This window comes from Gigantopelta aegis, chromosome 3, assembly GCF_016097555.1.
Source record: "Gigantopelta aegis isolate Gae_Host chromosome 3, Gae_host_genome, whole genome shotgun sequence".
Taxonomy (NCBI): domain Eukaryota; kingdom Metazoa; phylum Mollusca; class Gastropoda; order Neomphalida; family Peltospiridae; genus Gigantopelta; species Gigantopelta aegis.
Genome location: NC_054701.1, coordinates 36,335,190 through 36,359,988, shown reverse-complemented (window position 1 = coordinate 36,359,988; position 24,799 = coordinate 36,335,190). Strand labels below are relative to the sequence as shown.

The window sequence follows — 24,799 nt, the reverse complement described above, 5'->3', positions numbered from 1 at the left end:
CACGGCTGGTATATCAAATGCAGTGATATCTGTTGTCCTGTCTGTTGGAAAGTGCATATTAAAACAAATCATTTGCTGCTTATAGAAAAATATAGCGTGTTTCCTCTGAAGACTATGTATCAGGTCTATCAAATGTTTGTTGTTAAATAAAACAAACTTTAACTTTTTTCTGATATATTATTTACAATCCACAGGTACTGGAGTGCGTGTGCACATTTATTTATGATCCACATTACGTATGTGCATTTGTGTTACAAATGTATGATATGTACAGCGGTGATTCACGGATCCCAGTCCTGAATTTGCTTTGTTTTGTGATGATCTACGACAAGTAATTGAAAACGAATACAATAAAGTTTAATAAATAAAGTATTTAAGATCCACTTCACATCTCTCCGACAGATATTCACATACGTACGTACTGATACAGATATATTTTGGCTTGAAAGTAAATAGAGAAGAATCAAACAATTCAAATTAAGGATGACTGTATCAGTATAAAAACTAACAATCTCTCTTTAAAGGGACATTCCTGGGTTTGCTGCAATGTTTAAGATGATATCCACTAACAGAGACTTTTTAACGATTGTAATTAAATATCAAATATATTTTCCTGCATAAAATATTAGTGGCTGTATATTAAACATGTTTCTGATCGTTCTAATATTTATACTGGGTTAAATTTCGTTTTATTTCCTAAAATATATTGTTTCGTACTTACGAAATTAATTGAAGACGAAATCCAGTTTGGGCTTCTTACAAATATTAAGACGACCAGAAACACATTGAATATACAGACACTGATATTCTAAACAAGAAAATATATTTAACATGTAAGTTTAATCGTAGAAATATTTTATTAGTCGGAAACATCTTACAATGCAGCAAACTCAGGAATGTCCCTTTAACGTCGCTGATCCAAGTCTCAGCTCGTGAAATGTACAGAGTGTGTTCAATGTTCAAACCTTTAACACATCTGAATACAGTTAAAATAATGCGAAACAAGAATCTGCGATTCTGAAATGGGGAACACCCAAAATAGACTACAGCCCGTCTCCGTAACGGTTACTTCTCAGAGGTACGTGTGTTTTTAGATTTATCACAAATTCATTCCGTGGTATTGCAAACAAACTGGAAACACTTCAGATGATTGGAAATGGATAATCTAAACAGTAGAATCTAAGTAATGTCTGATTTTAATTATAAAAACAAAAGGCTCTAATATACCGGCCTCGGTGGCGTCGTGGCAGGTCATCGGTCTACAGGCTGGTAGGTACTGGGTTCGGATCCCAGTCGAGGCATGGGATTTTTAATCGAGATACCGACTCCAAACCCTGAGTGAGTGCTCCGCAAGGCTCAATGGGTAGGTGTAAACCACTTGCACCGACCAGTGATCCATAACTGGTTCAACAAAGGCCATGGTTTGTGCTATCCTGCCTGTGGGAAGCGCAACTAAAAGATCCCTTGCTGCCTGTCGTAAAAAGAGTAGCCTATGTGGCGACAGCGGGTTTCCTCTAAAACCAGTGTCAGAATGACCATATGTTTGACGTCCAATAGCCGATGATAAGATAAAAAATCAATGTGCTCTAGCGACGTCGTTAAATAAAACAAACTTTACTTTAAAAGGCTCTAATAATGACAAATATGTTGTAGTGTTTTAAAATCAGGGTGTTTCACTTTAAAGGAACTCCAGTTCAAATTTCGCTTCAGGTTCCACACCACTATTAATTACTCCATGCAGTTCAATACAATTTCTATGTCAGAATGTATTCTGTGAAAAATTCAACACTATCGAGAGTGTCATGTGACTGCTAATTATAGGGAGTGCACTCAACTAACACGTACTGTGTGAAAACATCAACATGGGTCGAGCACGAAACGTTTCAGTCAGACAGCCTCATGTCAGAGTACCGCCTCGTGTTTGCTGTTATATAAGTCACACTATACCACTTGCTGTAGCCCAGTGGTAATGCGTTCGCTTGATGCACGGTCGGTCTAGGATCGATCCCCGTCAGTGGACCTATTGGGCTATTTCTCGTTCCAGCCAGTGCTCCACAACGGTGTAACAAAGGCTGTGGTATGTGCTATCCTGTCTGTGGGATGGTGCATATAAAAGATCCACTGCTGCTAATCGAAAAGAATAGCCCATGAAGTGGTGACAGCGGGTTTCCTCTTTCAATATCTGTGTGGTCCTTAACCTTATGTCTGACGCCATATAACCGTAAATAAAATGTGTTGAGTGCGTCATTAAATAAAACATTTCCTTCCTTCCTATACCACTTGCACAGTTGTTATCAGTTAGTGCTACATTATAACAAGTAACTTCAAACCAATGAGTTATTTAAATACTACAGAGGTCAACCTACTTGTAATCATCAAAGAAAGATTTCAAACGGCAATTCAGAATGGTTTAGGGTTTTTTTAATCAGGAATTATTTTCTAAACCGGCCTATATTAAGCTGCTACAGCAAGTAACGACACGACACCTGGTGGTGTGTTGCCTTCACTGACAACACCTTCGCATGCTCTTCAATGTCTGGATTGGGCTGCTCGGGCAACTTTTCGCTTTTTGGTTTGAGTGTGCGATCCCTTCCTTTTCTCTCCACATCTTTCCCCCTGTCTTAGACAAAAAGTTCGGTGCACGCCATAACAGCGCCCAAGACAGGCATGCATTATATCAGTTTGCTGGGAATGTGCACATTAAACTATTAAAAACGGCTCTAAAAGTAAAACATTTTTTAAAATATGCATTACTCTATAAAAACTATGTATGTATGCCACTTTTAAAAGCCACAAAGAAAAAGGTTTCCAACGCTTCGTCAAGCAAATGTTGACATCGTCGTATTATTGTATCAGTTGCCGGGTTAGGTTTTGAAATATGGACAAAAAAGATAACCTTTGACCTTATTTTGTTTTTATCATTTTCAGGAAGCAGGGAAGCGGCTTTCATGTATGCTATTAGCTCAGCTGGCGTGACATACGCCATTACCCAGTCGTGTAGCCTGGGAAACCTAACGAACTGCAGTTGTGATAAAGACAAAATGGACGGTAAACTGGCCCCAGAAGGCTGGAAGTGGGGCGGGTGTAGCGCCGATATTAAATATGGCTTAAAATTAGCCAGGAAATTCATGGATGCCAGGGAAATAGCAGAAAACGCAAGGTCCTTGATGAACCTACATAATAACAGAGCTGGAAGAAAGGTGAGTTTCGTATTCCTCACATGGTTGTTTGTATTTAGTATTCCTCGTGTGGTTGTTTAAGTTTCGTATTCCTCATATGGTTGTTAGTGTTTAGTATTCCTCGTGTGGTTGACCGGCCTCGGTGGCGTCGTGGTTAGGCCATCGGCCTACAGGCTGGTAGGTACTGGGTTCGGATCCCAGTCGAGGCATGGGATTTTTAATCCAGATACCGACTCCAAACCCTGAGTGAGTGCTCCGCAAGGTTCAGTGGGTAGGTGTAAACCACTTGCACCGACCAGTGATCCATAACTGGTTCAACAAAGGCCATGGTTTGTGTTATCCTGCCTGTAGGAAGCGCAAATAAACGATTCCTTGCAGCCTGTCGTAAAAGAGTAGCCTATGTGGCGACAGCGGGTTTCCTCTTAAAAAAAAAAAAACAGTGTCAGAATGACCATATGTTTGACGTCCAATAGCCGACGATAAGATAAAAAAAATCAATGTGCTCTAGTGGCGTCGTTAAATAAAACAAACTTTACTTTTTTTCCTCGTGTGGTTGTTTAAGTTTCGTATCCCTCAGATGGTTGTTTAAATTTCGTATTTCCCAAGTGATTTTTAAGTTTCGTAATCCTCATGTAGTAGTTTAAGTTGTATACATTACATGGTTAAGTGTCGTATTTTTCACATGGTTTTTTAAGTTTCGTATACCTCATATATTTGTTTAAGTTCCATATTACTCATATGGTTATTTTTGTTTAGTATTTCTCACGTGGTTGTTTATGTTCAGTATTCCTCATATGGTTGTTTAAGTTTCATATTACTCATATGGCTATTTAAGCTTCGTATACCTCGCATGGCTGTTTGTTTCATATTCTTCACATGGTTGGTTAAGTTCCATAATCCGCACACTATGGTTGTTTTATCCTCACATGGTTGCGGTTTTATTTGTTATATATATATATTTTTTTTTTTGGTGGGGGGAAGAGTGGGGTGATTGTTTTTGTTTCTTTCTTTCATTTTGTGTGTGAATGTTTGTTTTGCTGTGTGGGGTTTGTCTTGTAGGGAGTTTCTCTCTTTAGGTCTCTTTTTCGACAATTGCAACTTAAGTTGGATATACGATAAATACAGCATAGTCACGGGCCCAAACTACCGCAAAAAACCGGGCCCTAAAAATAATATGAAAAAAGGTGTCATGTAACTTTAAAAATTTAATATCCTGATTCCTCTTTTACTGCAAATAAGGTGGAGTGGGGTTTTTCTTTCTTTTTCTACTTCTTCTTTTTAGCTAGGTACAGCCCTTCTCGTTTATAACTAAGTACGTGTAAACTGTGATAATAAAAACCGATATTCACTCACTCAGTCAGTCAATCCAGGTAACACTCTCACACGCTGACAACTGAACTGATCCCATTTGAGGAAATGTTCAGCATTACAAGTATTCTTTACTGCGCGGTTGTAAACAGCATTTTTATTTTCTTTCTTTGTTAAAAAGCTCCATTACGCCCAGAAAAGAAATAGCAAACACTGAATACTGCACAATCTCATGGACCCAGTAACTTCGCAATAAAATCTGGTGTCATAGAAATAAAAATAAAAAAACCTTTGTCATGTTTTTTTTCCCTCTCAGAGTCCAGTAATGCAAACATACCTTTTAATGTACAGGCTAGGGTTACGGGGCATTTAGATCGGGGTTTATTGCCCATATTGTGTTTGTGAACATCACCAGATGAGGTGCGAAGATTTGGGACTCTTCAGCCGAGATGAATACAACGATATGTTCGAGTTTACTGCTTACAAATTTGATTTAGACGCCTCAAACGTGACTCTTTGTCTCGTGTCCCTCTCGCGGTGACATTGACAGGTGAAACCCGTAAGCTGAGCAGTTTTAAAATGTGTCAATCAGTGTTTTTGGTGGAGGCCTGTCAACACGGAATGGAATGTTTGATGACATCGTGACATATTGTTTATCCAGCGCCTACTGTAGGTGTCTAAGATATTAGTAACTGTAGCGATTGTTTTTTGTTTTGTTTTTTGTTGTTTTTAAATCGATTCTCCTGCGAAGGTTCAACCAAGTTGTCCTGGAAAAACGCGTTAGTTATCAAAACGATCATTCACAATTTTTAGCCATGTATCTAACTTCGTGCTTCAAAATGTACTTCAAAATGTGAGCCAAGAATCTTGACACTTAAACTCGAACCATGGGTCTAGACTCATAACATTGAGTCATGAGTCCAGATCCTTAAACGTGAATTAAGAGTCTGGACATTTAACCCTGAGCCATGAGTCCAGACCTCTAAACGTGAATCGTGAGTTCAGATCATTAAACGTGGATCCTGAGGTCAGAAACTTAACACTGAGCCATGAGTCCAGATCATGAAACGTGAACCAAGAGTCTGGACATTTAACCCTGAGCCATGAGTCCAGATCTCTAAACGTGAATCATGAGTTCAGATCATTAAACGTGGATCCTGAGGTCAGAAACTTAACACTGAGCCATGAGTCCAGATCATTAAACGTGATTCATGAGTTCAGAAACTTAATATTTAGCCATGACTCCAGATCAGTAAACGTGAATCATGAGTTTAGAACCTTAACCCTGAGCCAAATTACAGATAATTAAACATGAATTTTGAGTTTAGATCCTTAAACCTGAGCTACATTTCTGTTCATTAAACCGTGAATCATGAGTTCAGATTCGTAACCTTGAACCATGAGTTCAGATTGTTAAACATGAATCATGAGTTCAGATCCTTAAACTGTAGCCATCATTCTAGTCCCTTAAACACGAGCCTTGAGTTCAGGCCCCTAAGTTCGAGCCTTTAAATTAAAACTCGGTTTGGACTGAGCTCATACACAGACGTTCAACCTGTGATTACTACTCAGATACTTTCTTCCATTAAAACACATGTCATATCGTCCAACTTCAAATCCAGATTATAGAAAAGGTTCTTGTTGGCACTGATGATATAATACTATTTTGAAGATGTCTTCCAGTGTGTGTAACTGTATAACATTTACATCTACACTTTGCTACATGACTCCATCTGGCTGTATGGCGATATGTAGCTCAGTGGTAGAGCGATCGACGAGGTGCAACAGGTCGAAGGCTCGACCGATCTTTGTGGACTCAGTGTTCTATGTTGCATACCTTTAACGCTATTTAACTTTAAAACTGGGATTTTTTTTATGATTCACCTGACGTAACTGAGCCATAATGTGCATCACAACACATCTAGCTGTTACGAACTATGATGGATTCATTGAATGAACTCTGACCCGGAAGATAACTGTATAGTAATTCCTTCAATGGGAAATTTGAGTCCAAGCCTGCGTTCAGCCAACCTATTTTCGCTAAACGTTAGCATACTATTTTGACTGGTTCTCGATGTGGATATTCGGTTTATAAATGTGTAGTGTACAAAAAAAATCAGTCTACCAAGTGTTAGCTACAGGCGTATGGCTGAATTTGCCCAAGATTATAAATCTGCAGATCTTCAATCCAGACTTGGAACATCATCCATGGCTGTACCCTGATCAAAATCCTGAGGGAGGCACTACTTTTTATGAACAAATGCCATCCCCTACACCCCACCCCACCCCCCATCCCCCGGAGAGTACGGCCCCTGTCATCCTGTCATCGTTACGATCGTGCAATACTTGTCAGTCCTGAGATGAGGGAAGCAGAACATACAACGTTCGTTTTACGCTAGGTGCATCCATGCAGAGTACACGAAAAAAAAAAGAGAAAAAAAAGGATAACACAGACGAGGGCAAGATTTATAGCTCATTGACATGCAAGGCAGAGCAGCAGGTGCGATTGCGGACTATCATCCTTCCATTACGTCCACGGAAAGGAGACCACTCCGGGTCGCAAAGTGTTGAAGCGTCTAGTCATTACATGATACGCGATGCCTCCGGATCACCGGCGACCTAATGGCCGCTTGTCATGCAAGCGACGGCGCTCGACCCCTTTGATTCTCACCTGTGGAATGGAGTGTCGGTTTCCCTCGACCTTTTGTTGTTAGCACATCTGCGAACAATTCGCAGATTCGTCTCAGTCAAAACAAACATGTCTTAGCGCTAATGTTCGCTGAAACCGATACATTTTAGACTAATTTGATAGCGTATTAAATGAATTGCAAAGAAAAAAAAAGAAGTTGGGGGAGAGAAAGACAAGTCAGCGACGTAGCAGATGAATTGCATGCATGTTTACGTAGAACACAGAGCAGATTGGTTGGATTGAGCTTGTTTTTGTTTGTGTTTTTTTGTCTAGGGGTTTTTCGTTTCAACCAGTACTACTTAACTGGAATATTAATGACCGTGATACACAACGTCCATTAATTACGCTCTATACGGATAGATAGATACTACTATTATTACTATAGCTAGATGGGGGTCATGGGGGAGAAAACAAAATAGGGGGAAAGAAACATTAAGATGTAACTGGTCTCCAATTTTGTTTTTAGTAACAATAAATGAAGGGGCAAAAAAGCTATTAAATGGTATACATTACCACTGCCAATTAGAACCACTCATACTCCACGTGATAACGTCTAGCACAGTCATAATGATACCGTGTGTATCTTCTCAGTACAGGTACCTTGTGGTTTGTTTCATTGTTGGGTTGTTGTTTTTTAAGGTTGTGTGTGGGGTTTTGGGGGTATTCGGCTGGTATATCAAAGGTCGTGGTATGTACTACCCTGTCTGTGGGATAATGCATATAAAAGATCCCTTGCTACTAATGGAAAAATTATTCGGGTTCCCTTTTTAAGACTACATGTTAAAATTACTGTTTGACATCCAGTAGCCAATGATTAATAAATCATTGTGCTCTAATGATGTCGATAAACCTTTTTTCTATTTGAAAAATGTTGTCTTAGGTGAATTACTGGTGAGTTGTTTAGTCGTCGGCTTTAGGCTGTTAGGTGATGGACTCGCATTTTAGTACCGGTGTAACAGTATTTTTACCCCCATAGAATACTGACCGGGGGTCTTACTGCATCTATCTACTGTGTTAGTAAGGTACTGCTATACCAGCACTCACTCAGCGTGAATCTTAAAGGGACTGTCCCGAATTTGCAGCCACTATAAGATATTTCAGACTAACAGGGCCTTTTTGGCGACTAAAATCACACATTAAATATATTTTCTTGTTTAGAATACCAGTGTCTTCATATCCAAAGTGCTTGCGGCCATGTGTTTATGTTCGAATCAGTCATTGTTGATTTTCTTCGTGATATATAGTTTTTCGTACTTACGAAATTACTGGAAGGTACAATCTTGTTTGGGCTGTTAGAACAACAACGCCTTGTTTATACAGACTGATATTCTAAACAGGAAAATATTTTGAACATGTAATTTTATACATTAAAATTGACCTGTTAGTCGTAAACATGTTACAATGCCAGCAGACTCGGGATAGGCCCTTTAATGTTTCAATTGAAAAAAAAATTCCAGACTTCTTTTTCACTTAACACCGGATAGACAGCACATATAGCCGAATCTAAATTTGACATAAACACGAAAATCAGTTGCAACGAAATGTGATCATTTGGAGAACAATACCACTTGCGGGTTTATCAATTTAAATGTCTACCTGCACGTTTGATCGCCGTGTTTTGCGATCCAGAAAGGTTACTGCATGATACGTTGGGTAATGACTTGACGCCTTCAAATCGCTGACCTTTGGTGACCCGTGTGCATTTCCTTGTATTAACTTGTTGCCTAGATTGGTGTGTCATTTTCACACTCAATCATATTTGATCGATTGCTTATTGGATAGGCACCTGCCGTCGGCGCTTTCGCTTAATGTGTGTTAAATTATCGCAGGAATGTCCTGACAGTTTCCTATAATTATGTTAAGACATGGGGAAAACACCTTCGTGTTTTAGCCGAAATTTTGTTGAAAAGGGGGAGTGCTGTCGGGTTTCTTCCTGTAGCGTGTGTATTAGTGATAAATATGTGAAATATTTTGTTATCAGCGAACTCGAAAATGCACAATGTAAAGGTATTTAATCTCAGACATATGATTATTGTTGTATTTGAGCGGGAATGATATGTTTGCGTTCTCTGTGGTAGGAAAAAAAATCACGTGTTTCGTTATAGCGTTGTGTCTGATGGCAGAGAGTGGTTATAACCGTCCAAATGTCTGTCTAGTTCTTGAATGGCATCACCACCACCACCATCACCACCATTATCATTATCATCGTCGTCATCATCCTAATCGTCATCATCACCATTATTATTAGAGTCATTATCATCAGCATCATATATTTGTTTATTTTAGTTGGTTGTTTGGCTGGTTGGTTAGTTGGTCCACCAATTTGTCGCATTGTCGGTAAGTCAGTCGTTTGGTTGGTCGGTCGGTCGGTCGGTCGGTCGTTTGGTTATCATCATCATCATTATCAAATTCATATATTTGTTTGTGTTTGTTGGTTGGTTGTTTGGCCGTTTCTTTGGTCGGTGGGTAGGTCGGTCGGTCAGTCGGTCGGTCGTTTGGTTTGTAGGTCGGTTTGTTTATTCACAATGGACACATATTAAGGGCACTTTATATAACCGTTAGCTGTCAATAAACGGAACCTCCAGATTTTTTATTTTAGACTTATGTTTATAGCAATCCAACCCAATAAAAAGGGCATCTTATATGACTACCTAACACCTGTATATAAAGGACACCTTCTTTTATTACGTCCCAAAAGGGCAGCTGTTATAACTAAATGTCTAATAACGGAACCTTGCATAACCTACTAATTATAAAGATCCTGTTTAACTACTTATACTTAACTTCTGTTTATGAAAAGTACTGTGTTTAAAGGGACATATCCTAGTTTTTAAACACTAAGGCATATTTTTTACTATTAGAGCCGTTTTTGATAACTGAAATCATACTTTACTTAGATTTTATGGTTTAGATTATCAATTTCAAGTGTTTTGGGTCTTCCTGGTGTTTTTAATATCACAAAATGCATTTATTTTATTTTTTAAAACGCACGTGCGTCTGAGAAATAACAGTTTTGAAGTCGAGTTTTAGTCTATTTTTAGAGGGTATTTCACCATTTCAAAGTCACAGACTAATGTTTCACTCAGTTGTAACTTTATCCAAATGTAGATTAAATAAACTTAGTGCTAATTTTCGCGGGTTGAAATTAGGGTCTGTCCCTTTAACAGTTTAATTTATTCAAAACCATATTGAAATTTGCTATCTGTGGCATTGAAATTCGTTGTGCCTGGAAAAACTTGCAAATAACTGTAATAAACCATACAAAAAATATATACTTGTATATTTGTGAACAACAACAAACTCACGTTATGACTCATGTGTACTCTTAAAACAGGAGCACTGACTCCTTGCTTAAACGGGCAAGAGTTAGCGATTTTGTGAAATGTACGTCTGAAACAGACAGACGTGTCTATTGCCAGGTGATTTACACTCACAGTTAATTAAATACGTCAATAGATATCACCGTGAGTCGTACGTTACCGTCCGTCCGTTACTCCCACTCGGTAATCGTCGGTCGTACATCATTGCCGTTTGTAGATTATCGACGCCAGGAGAAACTATACATATTATATGTCCCATTGTCAGAAACAATTTAAATATGTATGTGTGTGCCTCTGTCTGTCTGGGGCGGGCTGTAGCCCAGTGGTAAAGCGCTCGCTTGATGCGCGGTCGGTCTGGGATCGATCACCGTCGATGGGTCCATTGGGAGTTTTCTCGTTCCAACCAATGCACCACGACTGGTATATCAAAGGCCGTGGTATGTGCTATCCTGTCTGTGGGATGGTGCATATAAGAGATGCCTTGATACTAATGGAAAAATGTAGCGGGTAGACTATTTGTCAAAATTACCAAATGTTTTACATCCAATAGCCGATGATTAATCAATCAATGTGCTCTAGTGGTATCGTTAAACAAAACAAACTAACTTTTTGTATGTATGTATGTACGATAGTCAATGGATGGATGGATGACCGTGTTTGAACGAATGTATGCATGTATATATGCATGCAGTTAGGTAGTGGGTAGGTAGGTAGGTAGGTAATAAATAAGTAGGTATGTAGATAGTGAATAGGTTGGTAGGTAGTGGGTAGGTAGGTAGGTTGTTGGTATATAGCTATGCAGTGGGCAGGCAGGTAGATAGGTAGGTAATAGGTAGGTAGGTAATAAATAAGTAGGTATGTAGATAGTGAATAGGTAGGTAGGTAGTGGGTATGTAGGTAAGTTGTTGGTATATAGCTATGCTGTGGGCAGGCAGGTAGATAGGTAGGTAATAGGTAGGTAGGTAATAAATAAGTAGGTATGTAGATAGTGAATAGGTAGGTAGTTAGTGGGTAGCTAGGTAGTGGGTATGCTGGTAGGTTGTTGGTATATAGCTATGCAGTGGGCAGGCAGGTAGGTAGGTAATAAATAAGTAAGTATGTAGATAGTGAATAGGTAGGTAGGTAGTGGGTATGTAGATAGGTTTTTGGTATATAGCTATGTAGTGGGTAGGCAGGTTGGTAGGTGATAGGTAGGTAGGTAGGTAATTAATAAGCAGACAGTAGGTATTGATTAGGTTGGTGGTAGGTAGTGTGTATGTATGTAGGTGTTCGGTAGGTAGGTAGGTAGGTAAGTAGGTAGGTGGGTGTTCGGTAGGTAGGTAAGTAGGTAAGTAAATAGGTAGATAGGTAAGTAGGTAGGTAGGTAGTCAATTATATATAGATAAATACAAAACCTACATGTCTGCAATAAACTGGAACAACAATCTTATCTGAACGCTCATGTAATTTCAAGTTTTTAAAAATATTTCATTTCCCCCCTAGGCTTTCAAAAACAATTTTTAAAATGTACTTCCTGAGAAAAAAAAACCCACACACACACTTGATAATATCATGACTATGCCCACTTTCTCAAATTGTTCGGCCTTTCGATCTGCTAACACTCCTCTTACTGAGATCAGTTCGACTCGGGAGGATTTGAATAAATCATACGTTTACACCTGGCTTCACGACTTCAAACATATTGGTCACGCTCGGCTAGGCCAGTTTAGTGTGACGTTATTTTATACACCGTGGGCTACATGATTATTAATTCTTGGCTTATAACTCATCGGGGTATACCGTGACAGTGCCCGCTGTGTAACGGAGTCCTGGGTACACCCACTGTACCCATGGGCTTCACACGGACATTACCTAACTTGGTTTCACACCAACACAAATAAATAAGGAAGGAAGGAAGGAAGGAAGGAAGGAAGGAAGGAAGTAAATGTTTTATTTAACGATGCACTCAACACATTTTATTTACGGTTATACGGCGTCAGACAAATGGTTAAGGACCACACAGATATTGAGGGAAGAAACCCGTTGTCGCCACTTCATGGGCTACTCTGTTCGATTAGCAGCAAGGGATCTTTTATATGCATCATCCCACAAACAGGATAGTACATACCATGGCCTTTGTTACATCATTTGTGGAGCAATGGCTGGAACGAGAAATAACAAATGGGGCCACCACTAGGCTACGTCCCGCCCTTCATGTCTATATATATATATATTTAATCAGTTGGTACAGGATAATGTGGATAAGCAAACGTTTTGTTGGCTCTAAAATATGATGAAATATGTCATTACACATGATGAAAAGTATTTACTTCTAGCACATGTCGATAGAAACACTAATAGGTCTAAATATTGGAGATATAATGAAACTTGTGTACCAAAATTGGAGGCTGAAACATTCATAATCAACAGAGATAAACCATTTCTGATTCTGAGTTCAGATTCTGAAGGATTAGCAAGTGTATCTTCATATCTCTTCTGGAATACGAGATGCTAAAACTCGAATAATTTAAACGCGAGTACGAAAACAGGGCGTGGCACCCATTCTTTATTAAAAGGACCATAACTTGGAAAACCATTTTAATTATTGGATTATTACGTCCAGGATTCTTTCTTCTGGTGTATACGGGTATTTTTATATAGTGTTCAGCCAAATCTGAGGTGGTTGTGAATTGACATGGAAGTAAGTAGGAAGTAAATGTTTTATTTAACGACGCACTCAACACATTTTATTTACGGTTATATGGCGTCAGGCATATTATGGTTAAGGACCACACAGATATTGAGAGAGGAAACCCACTGTCGCCACTTCATGGGCTACTCTTTTCGATTAGCAGCAAGGGATCTTTTATATGCATTATCCCACAGACAAGAAAGTACATACCACGGCCTTTGTTACATCAGTTGTGGAGCACTGGCCGGAACGAGAAATAGCCCAATGGGCCCACCGACGGGAATCGATCCTAGATCGATCGCGCATCAGGCGAGCGCTGTACCACTGAGCTACATCCCGCTTCGAATGACATGGAATGACTATCAAATCAATATATACGAATATAAGACATTACATATCACAGCTTTTGAAATTTCTGCTATATAAGCATTGCTGGACCGGTAAATACAATTAAATTAAAACATAATAAAAAAAAAAATTCATATATTATACACATAATTTTACTCTGCAATCAAATAAACACGTCATATCTAGAATACATACACTGAAACATTATCTTGTATATCCTAAAATAAATTGTTGTTGTTCTCTGTCTTTCTCTGTTTGTCTCTGTCTCTGTCTCTCTCTCTCACTCTCACTCTCACTCTCACTCTCACTCTCTCTCTCTCTCTCGTATTTTCTAACCCCATCCTGTCCTGCGAGTAATAAGCATGCTGAAGCCACCGTTTTTAATATTTTACAGGATTTGACACCGGTTTAGCGTTTGTTCTGTTTGATGAGTCTTTAAACGAAAGCCCCTAAAACATGTCATTAGTAGCAAGGGATCTTTTACATTCACTTCCCCACAGACAGGACAGTAGATACCACGGCTTTTGATATACCAGTTGTCGGGCACTAGTTAGGACGGTAAAAATCAAAAGCAATATTCAGAGAATGGGTCCACCTAGGGGATTCGATCTTTCAAACCCAAACACTTCACTTGACACAACGATACATTAACCGTGACCTTATTTCTTTTCTTTTTTTTCTTTTTTTTTTAAACTCGTCTGGACCACAGCAAACTAAAATAGAGACCCCTATGTATGGTCGCTCCTGAACCAGGGTGCATAAATAATTTACCAAGACTTTCTGTTAGCACCCTTAGAGCTTGTGAACAGACTGAAAAGTGGGTATCTGGTTTCAGCGTATTATGTTTGTGGATATCTTGTGGCATTCTAAAACCCACACAGTCAGGCACCTACCGCGCGATCAGAGCGCACAACATGGGTACACGGTCGTTACTGTATCACAAACACGCGGCCTTCACAGTCGGCGTAACCCGATTCAGTATTAGTTTATGTTTATATCTCTTAAACTGGTGTTATGTTCTCTTTAAAAAAAAAATCTGATTTAATTAATTTGTTTTGTTTTGATGGGTTTTTTTTTTTTAAGGGGGGTGGGAAGGATGTTTTGTTTAGTTTTTTGTGTGTTTTTGACTGTTTATTTTCTTTCTTAGGTCCCTACTGGTCCAATCGTAGGGGACTATCGGTGCCGTAGCTAGCGGGGGGGGGGGGGGGGGGGGGGGGGAGGGTCAAGGAAAAAAATCCGGAATTTGTTTTCGAAACTTAAATAAAATTCTCTTCTTAATCGTCTATGGAGTTTTAGACTATTAACCACTCAGATGTCCCCCCCCCCCCAACAAAAAATCCTAGTTACGGCCCTGACTATAGGTTTCATCTCCGTCCTTCTATCTGTTTGTCTGTCTGTCTGTCTGTTGTCTGTATGTTTGAAATTTTGTGTATAGCTTAACATATACTATTACAGATCAAGTTTGACATTCATGACGATTTACCCATTTTTGACAAAGTTATGGCCCTTGAACTTAGGGGATATGGCAATTTGTTTTCGGGGCGTTTGTCCCCCAATACCTCAAGATATTGAGCTGAAATTTTGTGTTTATTTTATTTATTTATTTTGTTTGTTCGTTTTGTTTATTAGTATTTATTAATTTATTGTTGGGTGTTTTGTGAAGGGTGTGGTAAATATTCCATCATTTTCTGATTTATTTTTTCAATTTTCTCTTTCACCTTTCCTTACCTTCGTGTCTCTCTCTTTCTGTCTCTGTCTCTGTCTGGATCTCATTTTCGTTCTTTCTTTCTCTTTCAACCTCTCTAAACTTAAATTCGCCTTCCATATAAAGTTACAGCAAAACAGAAAGACAGACGCAGACAGAAAGATGGCAGAAAAAAGCTATAGATATGTAGATTATAAGTGTGTATTTTTTAATAAATACAGCTGATATTTAATTTATAGTACTTAAACTTGTTTAAAATCGTATACTAATATTTAAAGTAGTTAATTATATTTAGTAGCAATATATTCATTGCATTTAGATCTTCTGTCCGTTTGCAATCAATGAGGAACTCATTACAAACTTTAAAAAATAAATAACATTATTGAACATCGAAATCCCAGCTTTTGCTCTTTTTATACCAAATTATCAGCTCAAAACAGTTAAACGATATTGTAAAAGCATATAGTAACATCAAACATCATTTTATGCTATTTTAGAGGATATTGGGATTAAAACGTTGAACATTTAAGTTTAATTTTTAATAAATTAAAAACAAAAAACTTTAAAAATTATCTTAAATTTAAAAAAATTAGTTTTGACATTCCTTATAGTATCCACAATCAGTCTGTATACTGTCACCTCACTGGCTTGAATACTTTCAACAGAATCAAGCTTTTAACCGGTATAGTGCTTTTCATGCAAAAACTATACATTTTTGTTCTTTCTCTTCTTTCATTCATTGTTTTTCTTCTGGGGTTTTTTGTTCTCTCTCTCATTCTTTCTCTCTCTCTCTCTCTCTCTCTCTCTCTCTCTCTCTCTCTCTCTCTCTCTCTCTCTCTCTCTGTGTGTGTGTATGTCTGTCTTTTTCTTTCCCTCCACTTTGGTTTTCTTTGTCTTCCATTTCTATAGCATTTTATAAAACACTTTCCCTATATTTGTTGCTAAATATTTCATTTGTAACATTAAAGCCTCGAGTTGTAACGGTCGTCTTGTCAAAGGTAATCGCGGTAAACGTTAAAAGCTACGAAAGGAAATGTTTTTCTAATTAATCCATTTTTTCTCCAATATGAGTAACACCAATCCCGTTTGAAGTGCTACGCTTAGAAAGCATCATATTGCGCGCAATATTGACGAGGTTGAGTGGTCCAGTCTACGACAATATTTATGGAGTACGTCTTTTCTCTGTGTTTATCATTAGTTCCTTTTTGAAATTTGTTATCTTTATAAACATAAACTGTCTGGTACTCAAACACTCTTAACGCAATCCGCAGACTTAACATACGCATCAGTGTATGGTTGAAAGAGAGAGAAAAAATCGAGTGATTAATTTAAGCGCAGACCTCAATATTTGTTTTTATTTTGCACACGGATTTCCCGAGTTATTCCACATTAAACGGTTTATGATTTGAGCGTCATTAAATCGGTTTCGCAGGATCGAAGTTTCCAGGTGGTTTCGCTAGTATGCGTCAGAGCCGAGGCTTCTGAAACTGTTGGCTAGACGTGATAAAGCTCATACCAAGAGTCTGAGCTGCAACTGCATACATTTGCTATGGCTTTAGTAGTGCAGTACCTATCCTAAAATTACACGCTAGGTACATTGTTTTGTTCTTTCTACTACCCGTGTCGTTGTCCATGTTGATGAGGACAGTTCTGTATTTTTCACAAATATATTAGTTTAGTGTCGTACACGACAATGTATTATTTTTTATATCTGTTGCTTTATGTAAGGTTGTTTTTGTTGGGTTTATTGTGGGGGGTTTTTTGGTAGTGTTGTTCATGGATTTCTTTTCGTACATTGTTCTGTACTTTCCATTACACGTGCACTTGTACATGGTGGTGAGAACTGTTCTCAGGGCCGTAGCTAGCGGGGGAAGGGGGGAATCCGGAAAACAATTATAGAAACTTAAAGAAAATTCTCTTCTTAACCGTTTAAGGAGTTTTAGACTATTAACTACTCAGATGCCCCCCCCCCCCCCCCCCCCCCCCCACCGCCCAAACAAAAATCCTGGCTGCGACTCTGGTTCTGTACTTTAATTGTATAGTGTCGTACAAGATCATGTCTTATGATCTGTATGTTTTGCTGAATGTAACGTACGTTTTTGCAAAGTGTAGTGTTATCCATGTTGTTGTTTCTTTCGTACACGTTAGGTTCACTGTTCTGTACTTTCTGCTACACGTAGCGTTGTACATGGTGATGAGGACTGTTCTGTACTTTCTGCTACACGTAGCGTTGTACATGGTGATGAGGACTGTTCTGTACTTTCTGCTACACGTAGCGTTGTACATGGTGATGAGGACTGTTCTGTACTTCAGTTATATAGTGATTACTACAAGACGATGTATTATACTTTATAGGTTTTCCTCTATGTATCGTACGCTTTTGCTAAGTGTAATGCTGTCCATGTTTTTGCTAAGTGTAATGCTGTCCATGTTTTTGCTAAGTGTAATGCTGTCCATGTTTTTTCTAAGTGTAATGCTGTCCATGTTTTTGCTAAGTGTAATGCTGTCCATGTTTTTTCGTACACGTGGAGTATATTTTTCTTACTTACCACTACAGGTAGCGTTGTGCACAATGGTGAGAATTGCTCGGCAGTTTTCACTAATATATTATGTTATATTCTCGTACAAGACGATCTGTTATGATCTATGTGTTTTACTGAGTGTAACGTACGTTTTTACAAAATGTAGTTTTGTCCATAGATTGTTCGTACATGCTAGGTACATTGTTCTGTGCTTTCCACTACACGTAACGTTGTACACGATGGTGAGGACCTTTTTCGTACTTTTAATTGTATAGTGTCGTACAAGATCATGTATTATGATCTATATGTTTTGCTGAATGTAACGTACGTTTTTGCTAATTGTAGTTTTGTCCATGGTTTTATTCCATACACCATAGGTACATTGTTCTGTACCTTTCCACTACACGTAGCATTGTGCACGATGATGAGGACCTTTTTCCATACTTTAATCGTATAGTGTCGTACAAGATCAAGATCATGTATTATTATCTATATGTTTTGCTGAATGTAACGTACGTTTTTGCTAAGTGTAATGTTCCCCATGTTTTGTTTTTCTTCATACTCGCGGGGTACATTGTTCTGTACTTTCCTTTATACACAGCGTTGTACATGGTGATGTATACGTCGTGCTCTAAACAGTCTTGTCAAATAATGTCGTACAAGACGATGTCTTTGCACTACACATTATCTCCCAGCCAGTGTACACTGTACGACACGTCGGGTTTGCATAACATACAGCATGTTGACAATAGTCGGGTATCGAAATGAAAGCAATCTTCCACAATGGGCCGGATAATTGAATTGCCCCCCTTGTGACATTCTTTTCACTGGCGGCCCCGTTGTTTGCTTATCGTATGTACACTGTTTATACACGGGGGAAAAGAATCGCTTGCTCTTCTTCTTGGCCGCACTCGCGGTTCAAATATCGCAGAATTCGTGTGTGCAAGATTCCAATGTTCTACTGTTCTCAGTGAAAATTATATGATGTCTGACTATATATTGTCCCCAGTGAAAATTATATGATGTCTGAGTATATATTGATCCCAGTGAAAATTATATGATGTCTGACTATATATTGTTCCCAGTGAAAATTATATGATGTCTTGACTATATATTGTTCCCAGTGAAAATTATATGATGTCTGACTATATATTGTTCCCAGTGAAAATTATATGATGTCTGACTATACATTGATCCCAGTGAAAAGTATATGATGTCTGACTATGTATTGTTCCAAGTGAAAAATTATATGATGTCTGACCATATATTGATCCCAGTAAAAATTATATGATGTCTGACTATATATTGTTCCAAGTGAAAATTATATGTTATCTGACTATATATTGTTCCCAGTGAAAATTATATGATGCCAAAGTCTTCATTTTAATATATAAATTTTTTCTCTGTGTAAAGTATACGATGTCAAAATGTAGACGTTTCATATTTTTGTTATCAATGCAACTAATATGATGCCAAAGTCTTTATTTTAATATATATTGTTCTCAGTGCAAATTATGATGCCAAAGTCTTTATTTTAATATATATTGTTCTCAGTGAAAATTATGATGCCAAAATCTTGATTTTAATATATATTGTTCTCAGTGCAAATTATATGGTGCCAAAACATACTTTTGTTCTTTGTGCCAATTATGATGCCTCAATGTAGATGTTTCATACAAGTGTCCTCGATGCAAATTATATGATGACAAAGTCTTGATTTTAATATACAACTGTTCTCAGTGCAAATTATATGATGTCCGACTGTTGATTATTATACAACTGTCCTGAGTGCAAATAATATGATGCCAAACTCTTGATTTTAATATGTGACTCTTGAGATGGTAACCTTGAATGATGCCAATATGTTGAGTCGATATAATTTCGAACAGAATGTAAAGTGAGATGCCAAACTGTTAATTCAATACACGGCTTGCCCAAATGCAAATTTGCATGACAATCGTGAATGGTGCCAATATGTTGAGTCGATATAACTTTTATCTGAATGTAAAGTGAAATGCCAAGCTGTTTATTCAATATAAGGCTCGACCTAATGCAAATTTACATGGTGCCAATCTGTTGATTTGGCGTACGAGTTTTCAGAATTCAAAGCTACGTGATGCCAATCTGTTTATTCAATATCTGATTTATCATAAATGTAATTTTGCATATTGCCTACATGTTGATTCAGTCTGAACGACAAAACAATAACCATAGTCGAGATTTCTGTACAACGAGTAAAAATAATGTTTAGCTAATACATATAGAACTGCACTTAATTCAAATCTAGGCGTTACGTTTAGGATGTGGGGGTGTAGGGGGTGGGGGTGTATTAGTATCCCATGAATTATTAGATGCCAGGTTATAAAATGTAGTTTTGTTGGTTCTAAATGTGTAAAATCTTATTTAGTTACGTACGCCAATTGGTTTACTAGACAATGTACATACACGCAGGCACCATTCTTACTGTCTCTCTCTCTCTCTCTCTCTCTCTCTCTCTCTCTCTCTCTCTCTCTCTCTCTCTCTCTCTCTCTCTCTCTCTCTCTCTCTCTCTATATCTATATATATATATATATATATATATATATATATATATATATGTACGTATATGTGTATACATTAAGACATTATATAAATGTGTCTGGCTGGTGTGTGTGTGTGTGTGTGTGTGTGTGTGTTTGTGTGTGTGCGTGTGTGAGAGAGAGGGAGAGAGAGAGAGAGTGTGTGCGTGCGTGCGTGCGTGCGCTTATGTAAGTATCTAGGTACGTATATCTAGATATCTGGGGATGTATGTATGGGTGAATGGATAGATGCACGTACGTACATTGTGCGTGTGCTTTAGATTTTTTAAATAGTTTGTTGTTGTTTTTTTGTTGTTTTTTGTTGTGTTTTTTTGTGCTGTTTGTTAAATCACTGTCACATACATGCAGCTGAAACTAATCTAATGGTTAGCGTGTTCGCGAAAAAAACCTATTTACTCTTGGGCGGTGGGTAATATATGCATTGCACTTTTATTGCACATATCATTTACTTACATATATATTTATTTACAGACATTCTTGTCAAAGAGATAGGTATTTAACAGTCTTTATGGAATATTTATGCAAATTTTTTCAGTCATTTATCAATTTTTCAGTTGCTAAAGCAATCTGATATTGACGTTAAAACAGTATAATGTGTCTGACATGATAATAAACGCGCATAATAAGAACTTGGGATTTCCCCCACATCTTTTGGGATTAAACTGCCATTAGCTGTATGTCGAACTGACTCAGGGTGCGGAGAACCTGGGACAGAAACGTAGCCAATCATGTCACCACAAAATCAGTTGTCACTGGTGATAATGTTAACGTTTTTCGCAGATTTCCTCTGAATACTATGAGTCAAAAGACCGGCCTCGGTGGCGCAGTGGTTAAGCCATCCGACTGCAGGCTGGTAGGTACAGGGTTCGCAGCCTGATACCAGCTCCAACCCAGAGCGAGTTCTTAAGGGCTCAATGGGTAGGTGTAAGGCCACTACACCCTCTTCTCTCTCACTAACCACTAACCAACTAACAACTAACCCACTGTCCTGGACAGACAGCCCAGATAGCTGAGGTGTGTGTGTGCCTAGGATATCGTACTTGAACCTTAATTGGATATAAGCACGAAAATAAGTTGAAATGAAAATGAGTCAGAAGTACCAACTGTTTGACATCCAGTAACTGGTGATTAATTAATCAATGTGATCTAGTGGTGTCGTTAAACAAAACAAACCGTTAATTTTGTACTGGGTATAGATAATATTGTTTGTACTCAAACCAGAGCTAGTGTTAAACATGACAGTACGTACTTCGTATTAGGGTCCGGCCTCAGTGGCGTCGCGGTAGGTCATCGGTCTACAGGCTGGTAGGTACTTGGTTCGGATCCCGGTCGAGGCATGGGATTTTTAATCCAAATACCGACTCCAAACCCTGAGTGAGTGCTCCGCAAGGCTCAATGGGTAGGTGTAAGCCACTTGCACCGACCAGTGATCCATAACTGGTTCAACAAAGGCCATGGTTTGTGCTATCCTGCCTGTGGGAAGCGCAAATAAAAGATCCCTTGCTGCTAATCGGAAGAGTAGCCCATATAGTGGCGACAGCGGGTTTCCTCTCAAAATCTGTGTGGTCCTTAACCATATGTCTGACGCCATATAACCGTAAATAAAATGTGTTGAGTGCGTCGTTAAAATTAAAGTTCAAGCACGCAATTCTGGACACGTCCCATCTATTTTTGGCTCTGTCATTGGTGGAGTTGCTGGTTAAATACTGATGACCAGAGAGAGAGAGACAGAGTGCGTCGTTAAATAAAACATTTCTTTCTTTCTTTCATATTAGGAAGGCGGGATGTAGTCCAGTGGTAAAGCGTTCGCTTGTTGCGCTGTCGGTCTAGGATCGATCCCCGTCGGCGGACCCATTGGGTTATTTCTTATTCCAGCCAGTGCATCTCGACTGGTATATCAAAGGCCGTGGTATGTGCTTTCCTGTTTTTGGGATGGTGCATATAAAAGATCCTTTGCTACCAATGGAAAAATGTAGCGGGTTTCGTCTCTAAGACTATGTCAAAATTACCAAATGTTTGACATCCAATAGCCGATGATTAATAAATCAATGTGCTCTAGTGGTGTCGTTAAACAAAACAAACAAACAAAACCAATAGCCGATCATTAATAAATCATTGTGCTCTAGTGGTGTCGTTAAACAAAACAAACAACCGGGATGTGTTTCGTATTGGGAGTCATGACCTTGTCAAAATTTCCCTTTGACTCTGTCTTCTGCTGGTATACGATTTTTTTTATATTGCGGTAACAGTTTTGTCGTCCAGTTTCATTTCTGGTAGATTTGTCTCAGCATTTCGAACCATGGGCTTAAAAACCCATGATTTGGTGTTATGCATCCCATATCGTCAAGTAACTATTATACTTGGGACCGTGTAAAATGATTCACTATATCACAATACAGCCATGTTGCTTCACCATCAGTTTCACATTCATTGCGATTGTGACGCCCCCTGGTGTTTAATACTCTTACCATTGTTATCAAACAGCATTTTCTACCTGTTTTGGTTGTAAGTACAAGACATTTTCTTTGCTGGAAACACTACGTGTCCCGTAATGTCTCGCAGAACAAACATGATGGATTTCGTGTCACTACACGTGTCAATAACAGAATAGTTTATATCCAGGGCTGGGCCGGAAATTATCACAATGAGTGGGTAGAGGTGGATGAGGAAGATGAATAATTATAATTATTTGTTTGAATTTTTGTGCACGGCCGTAACTTGCGGAGGGCATGACATATAAAAATGTACCCTTTAATTTACAAATGTCTTCTCTTTTTTTTTTTTTTTTGCCCTCTATTATACTAAACAATTTACTGCTTAATTACGTTAGTTTAGGCAAGGCCCTGCTTTGGGGTTTGCTGGAATTATAATAATTGAAATTTGCTTTGAAAACGTCAACACGAACATTAGTACATTAATTTTGTAACTGGAAAAACTATTTGAAGTACTATTCTAGGCACGGCGGAGCAGTTCTGAATCACAAATATTATTGATCGTAAATATTAAGGCACAGATGAATTTTACTTGTAGAATGCGTTTCAGGACATCTAGATCTAGTTTTCAAACCTTTAGAGGAGAGCTTATCCACCACCCCACCCCACACCCAACTCCCTAGAAACCTTTCTTTGCACTCGCGATCTCAGTCAGCCCCCCCCCCCCCCCCCACCCCCTTTTCAATGTCTACTTGCTTCCACCGTGTCTGGTATCAATGTCATATGCGGTGTCCTCTGTGCTATTCTGTATACATCAGGCTGTACGTCGCATTTCATGCATGCTATAAGGAAGAACGCACTCAACACATTTTATTTACGGTTATATGGTGTCAAACATATGGTTAAGGACCACACAGATATTGAGAGAGGAAACCCGCTGTCGCCACTTCATGGGCTACTCTGTTCGATTAGCAGCATGGGATCTTTTATATGCACCATCCCACAGACAGGAAAGTATATACCACGGCCTTTGTTACACCAGTTGTGGAGCACTGGCTGGAACGAGAAAAAACCCAATGGGTCCACCGACGGGGATTGATCTTAGACTGACCGCGCATCAAGCGAACGCTTTACCACTGGGCTACGACACCACACGTCGCATGTAATTTCTCAATACTTCGAACAGATTTCTACGTCGTATTTCACACAATTCTACATGTTATTTTAATAACAATTTACCTGTAATTGTACATCACATTTTCTTGTAATTTTGCATATTTCACATGTAATTCTACATCGTATTTTACAAGAAATTCAGAAACACAATTTACATGCACCTTCGCACTTTGTATGCATTTTTACACAGCACTTCACACTTTGCAGGCAAATTTATATCGCACTTTGCACTTCGTATACAATTTTACACCGCACTTCACATTTTGCATGCAATTTTATATCGCACTTCACACTTTGCATGCAATTTGATATCGCACTTCACACTTAGCATGCAATTTTACACCGCACTTCACACTGCATGTAATTTTATTTCGTACTTCTCACTTCGTATGCATTTTTACACCACACTCCACACTTTGCATTCAATTTTATATCGCACTTCACACTTCGTATGCAATTTTACATCGCGCTTCACACTTTGCATTCAATTTTATATCACACTTCACACTGCATGCAATTTTACACCACACTTCACACTTTGCATGCAATTTTATATCGCACTTCACACTTCGTATGCAATTTTACACCGCACTTCACACTTTGCATGCAATTTTACACCGCACTTCACACTTTGCATGCAATTTTACACCGCACTTCACACTTTGCATGCAATTTTACACCGCACTTCACACTTTGCATGCAATTTTACACCGCACTTCACAATTTGCATGCAATTTTACACCGCACTTCACACTTTGCATGCAATTTTATATCGCACTTCACACTTCGTATGCAATTTTACACCACACTTCACACTTTGCATGTAATTTACATCACATTTTATGCATGGCATTCGTATTTAACAACGCA

At 38.6% G+C, this 24,799-nt stretch overlaps 1 protein-coding gene across 1 annotated transcript in view; it reads left to right on the top strand.

The window, feature by feature from the left end:
• LOC121367961 (protein Wnt-7b-like) overlaps window positions 1-24,799 on the top strand; it is a 61,327-nt gene that overhangs the window by 22,108 nt on the left and 14,420 nt on the right. Inside the window, exon 3 of the mRNA XM_041492431.1 lies at window positions 2,929-3,200. Within this exon, the coding sequence (XP_041348365.1) occupies window positions 2,929-3,200 (272 nt within the window). The remainder of the gene's footprint in view (window positions 1-2,928; window positions 3,201-24,799) is intronic.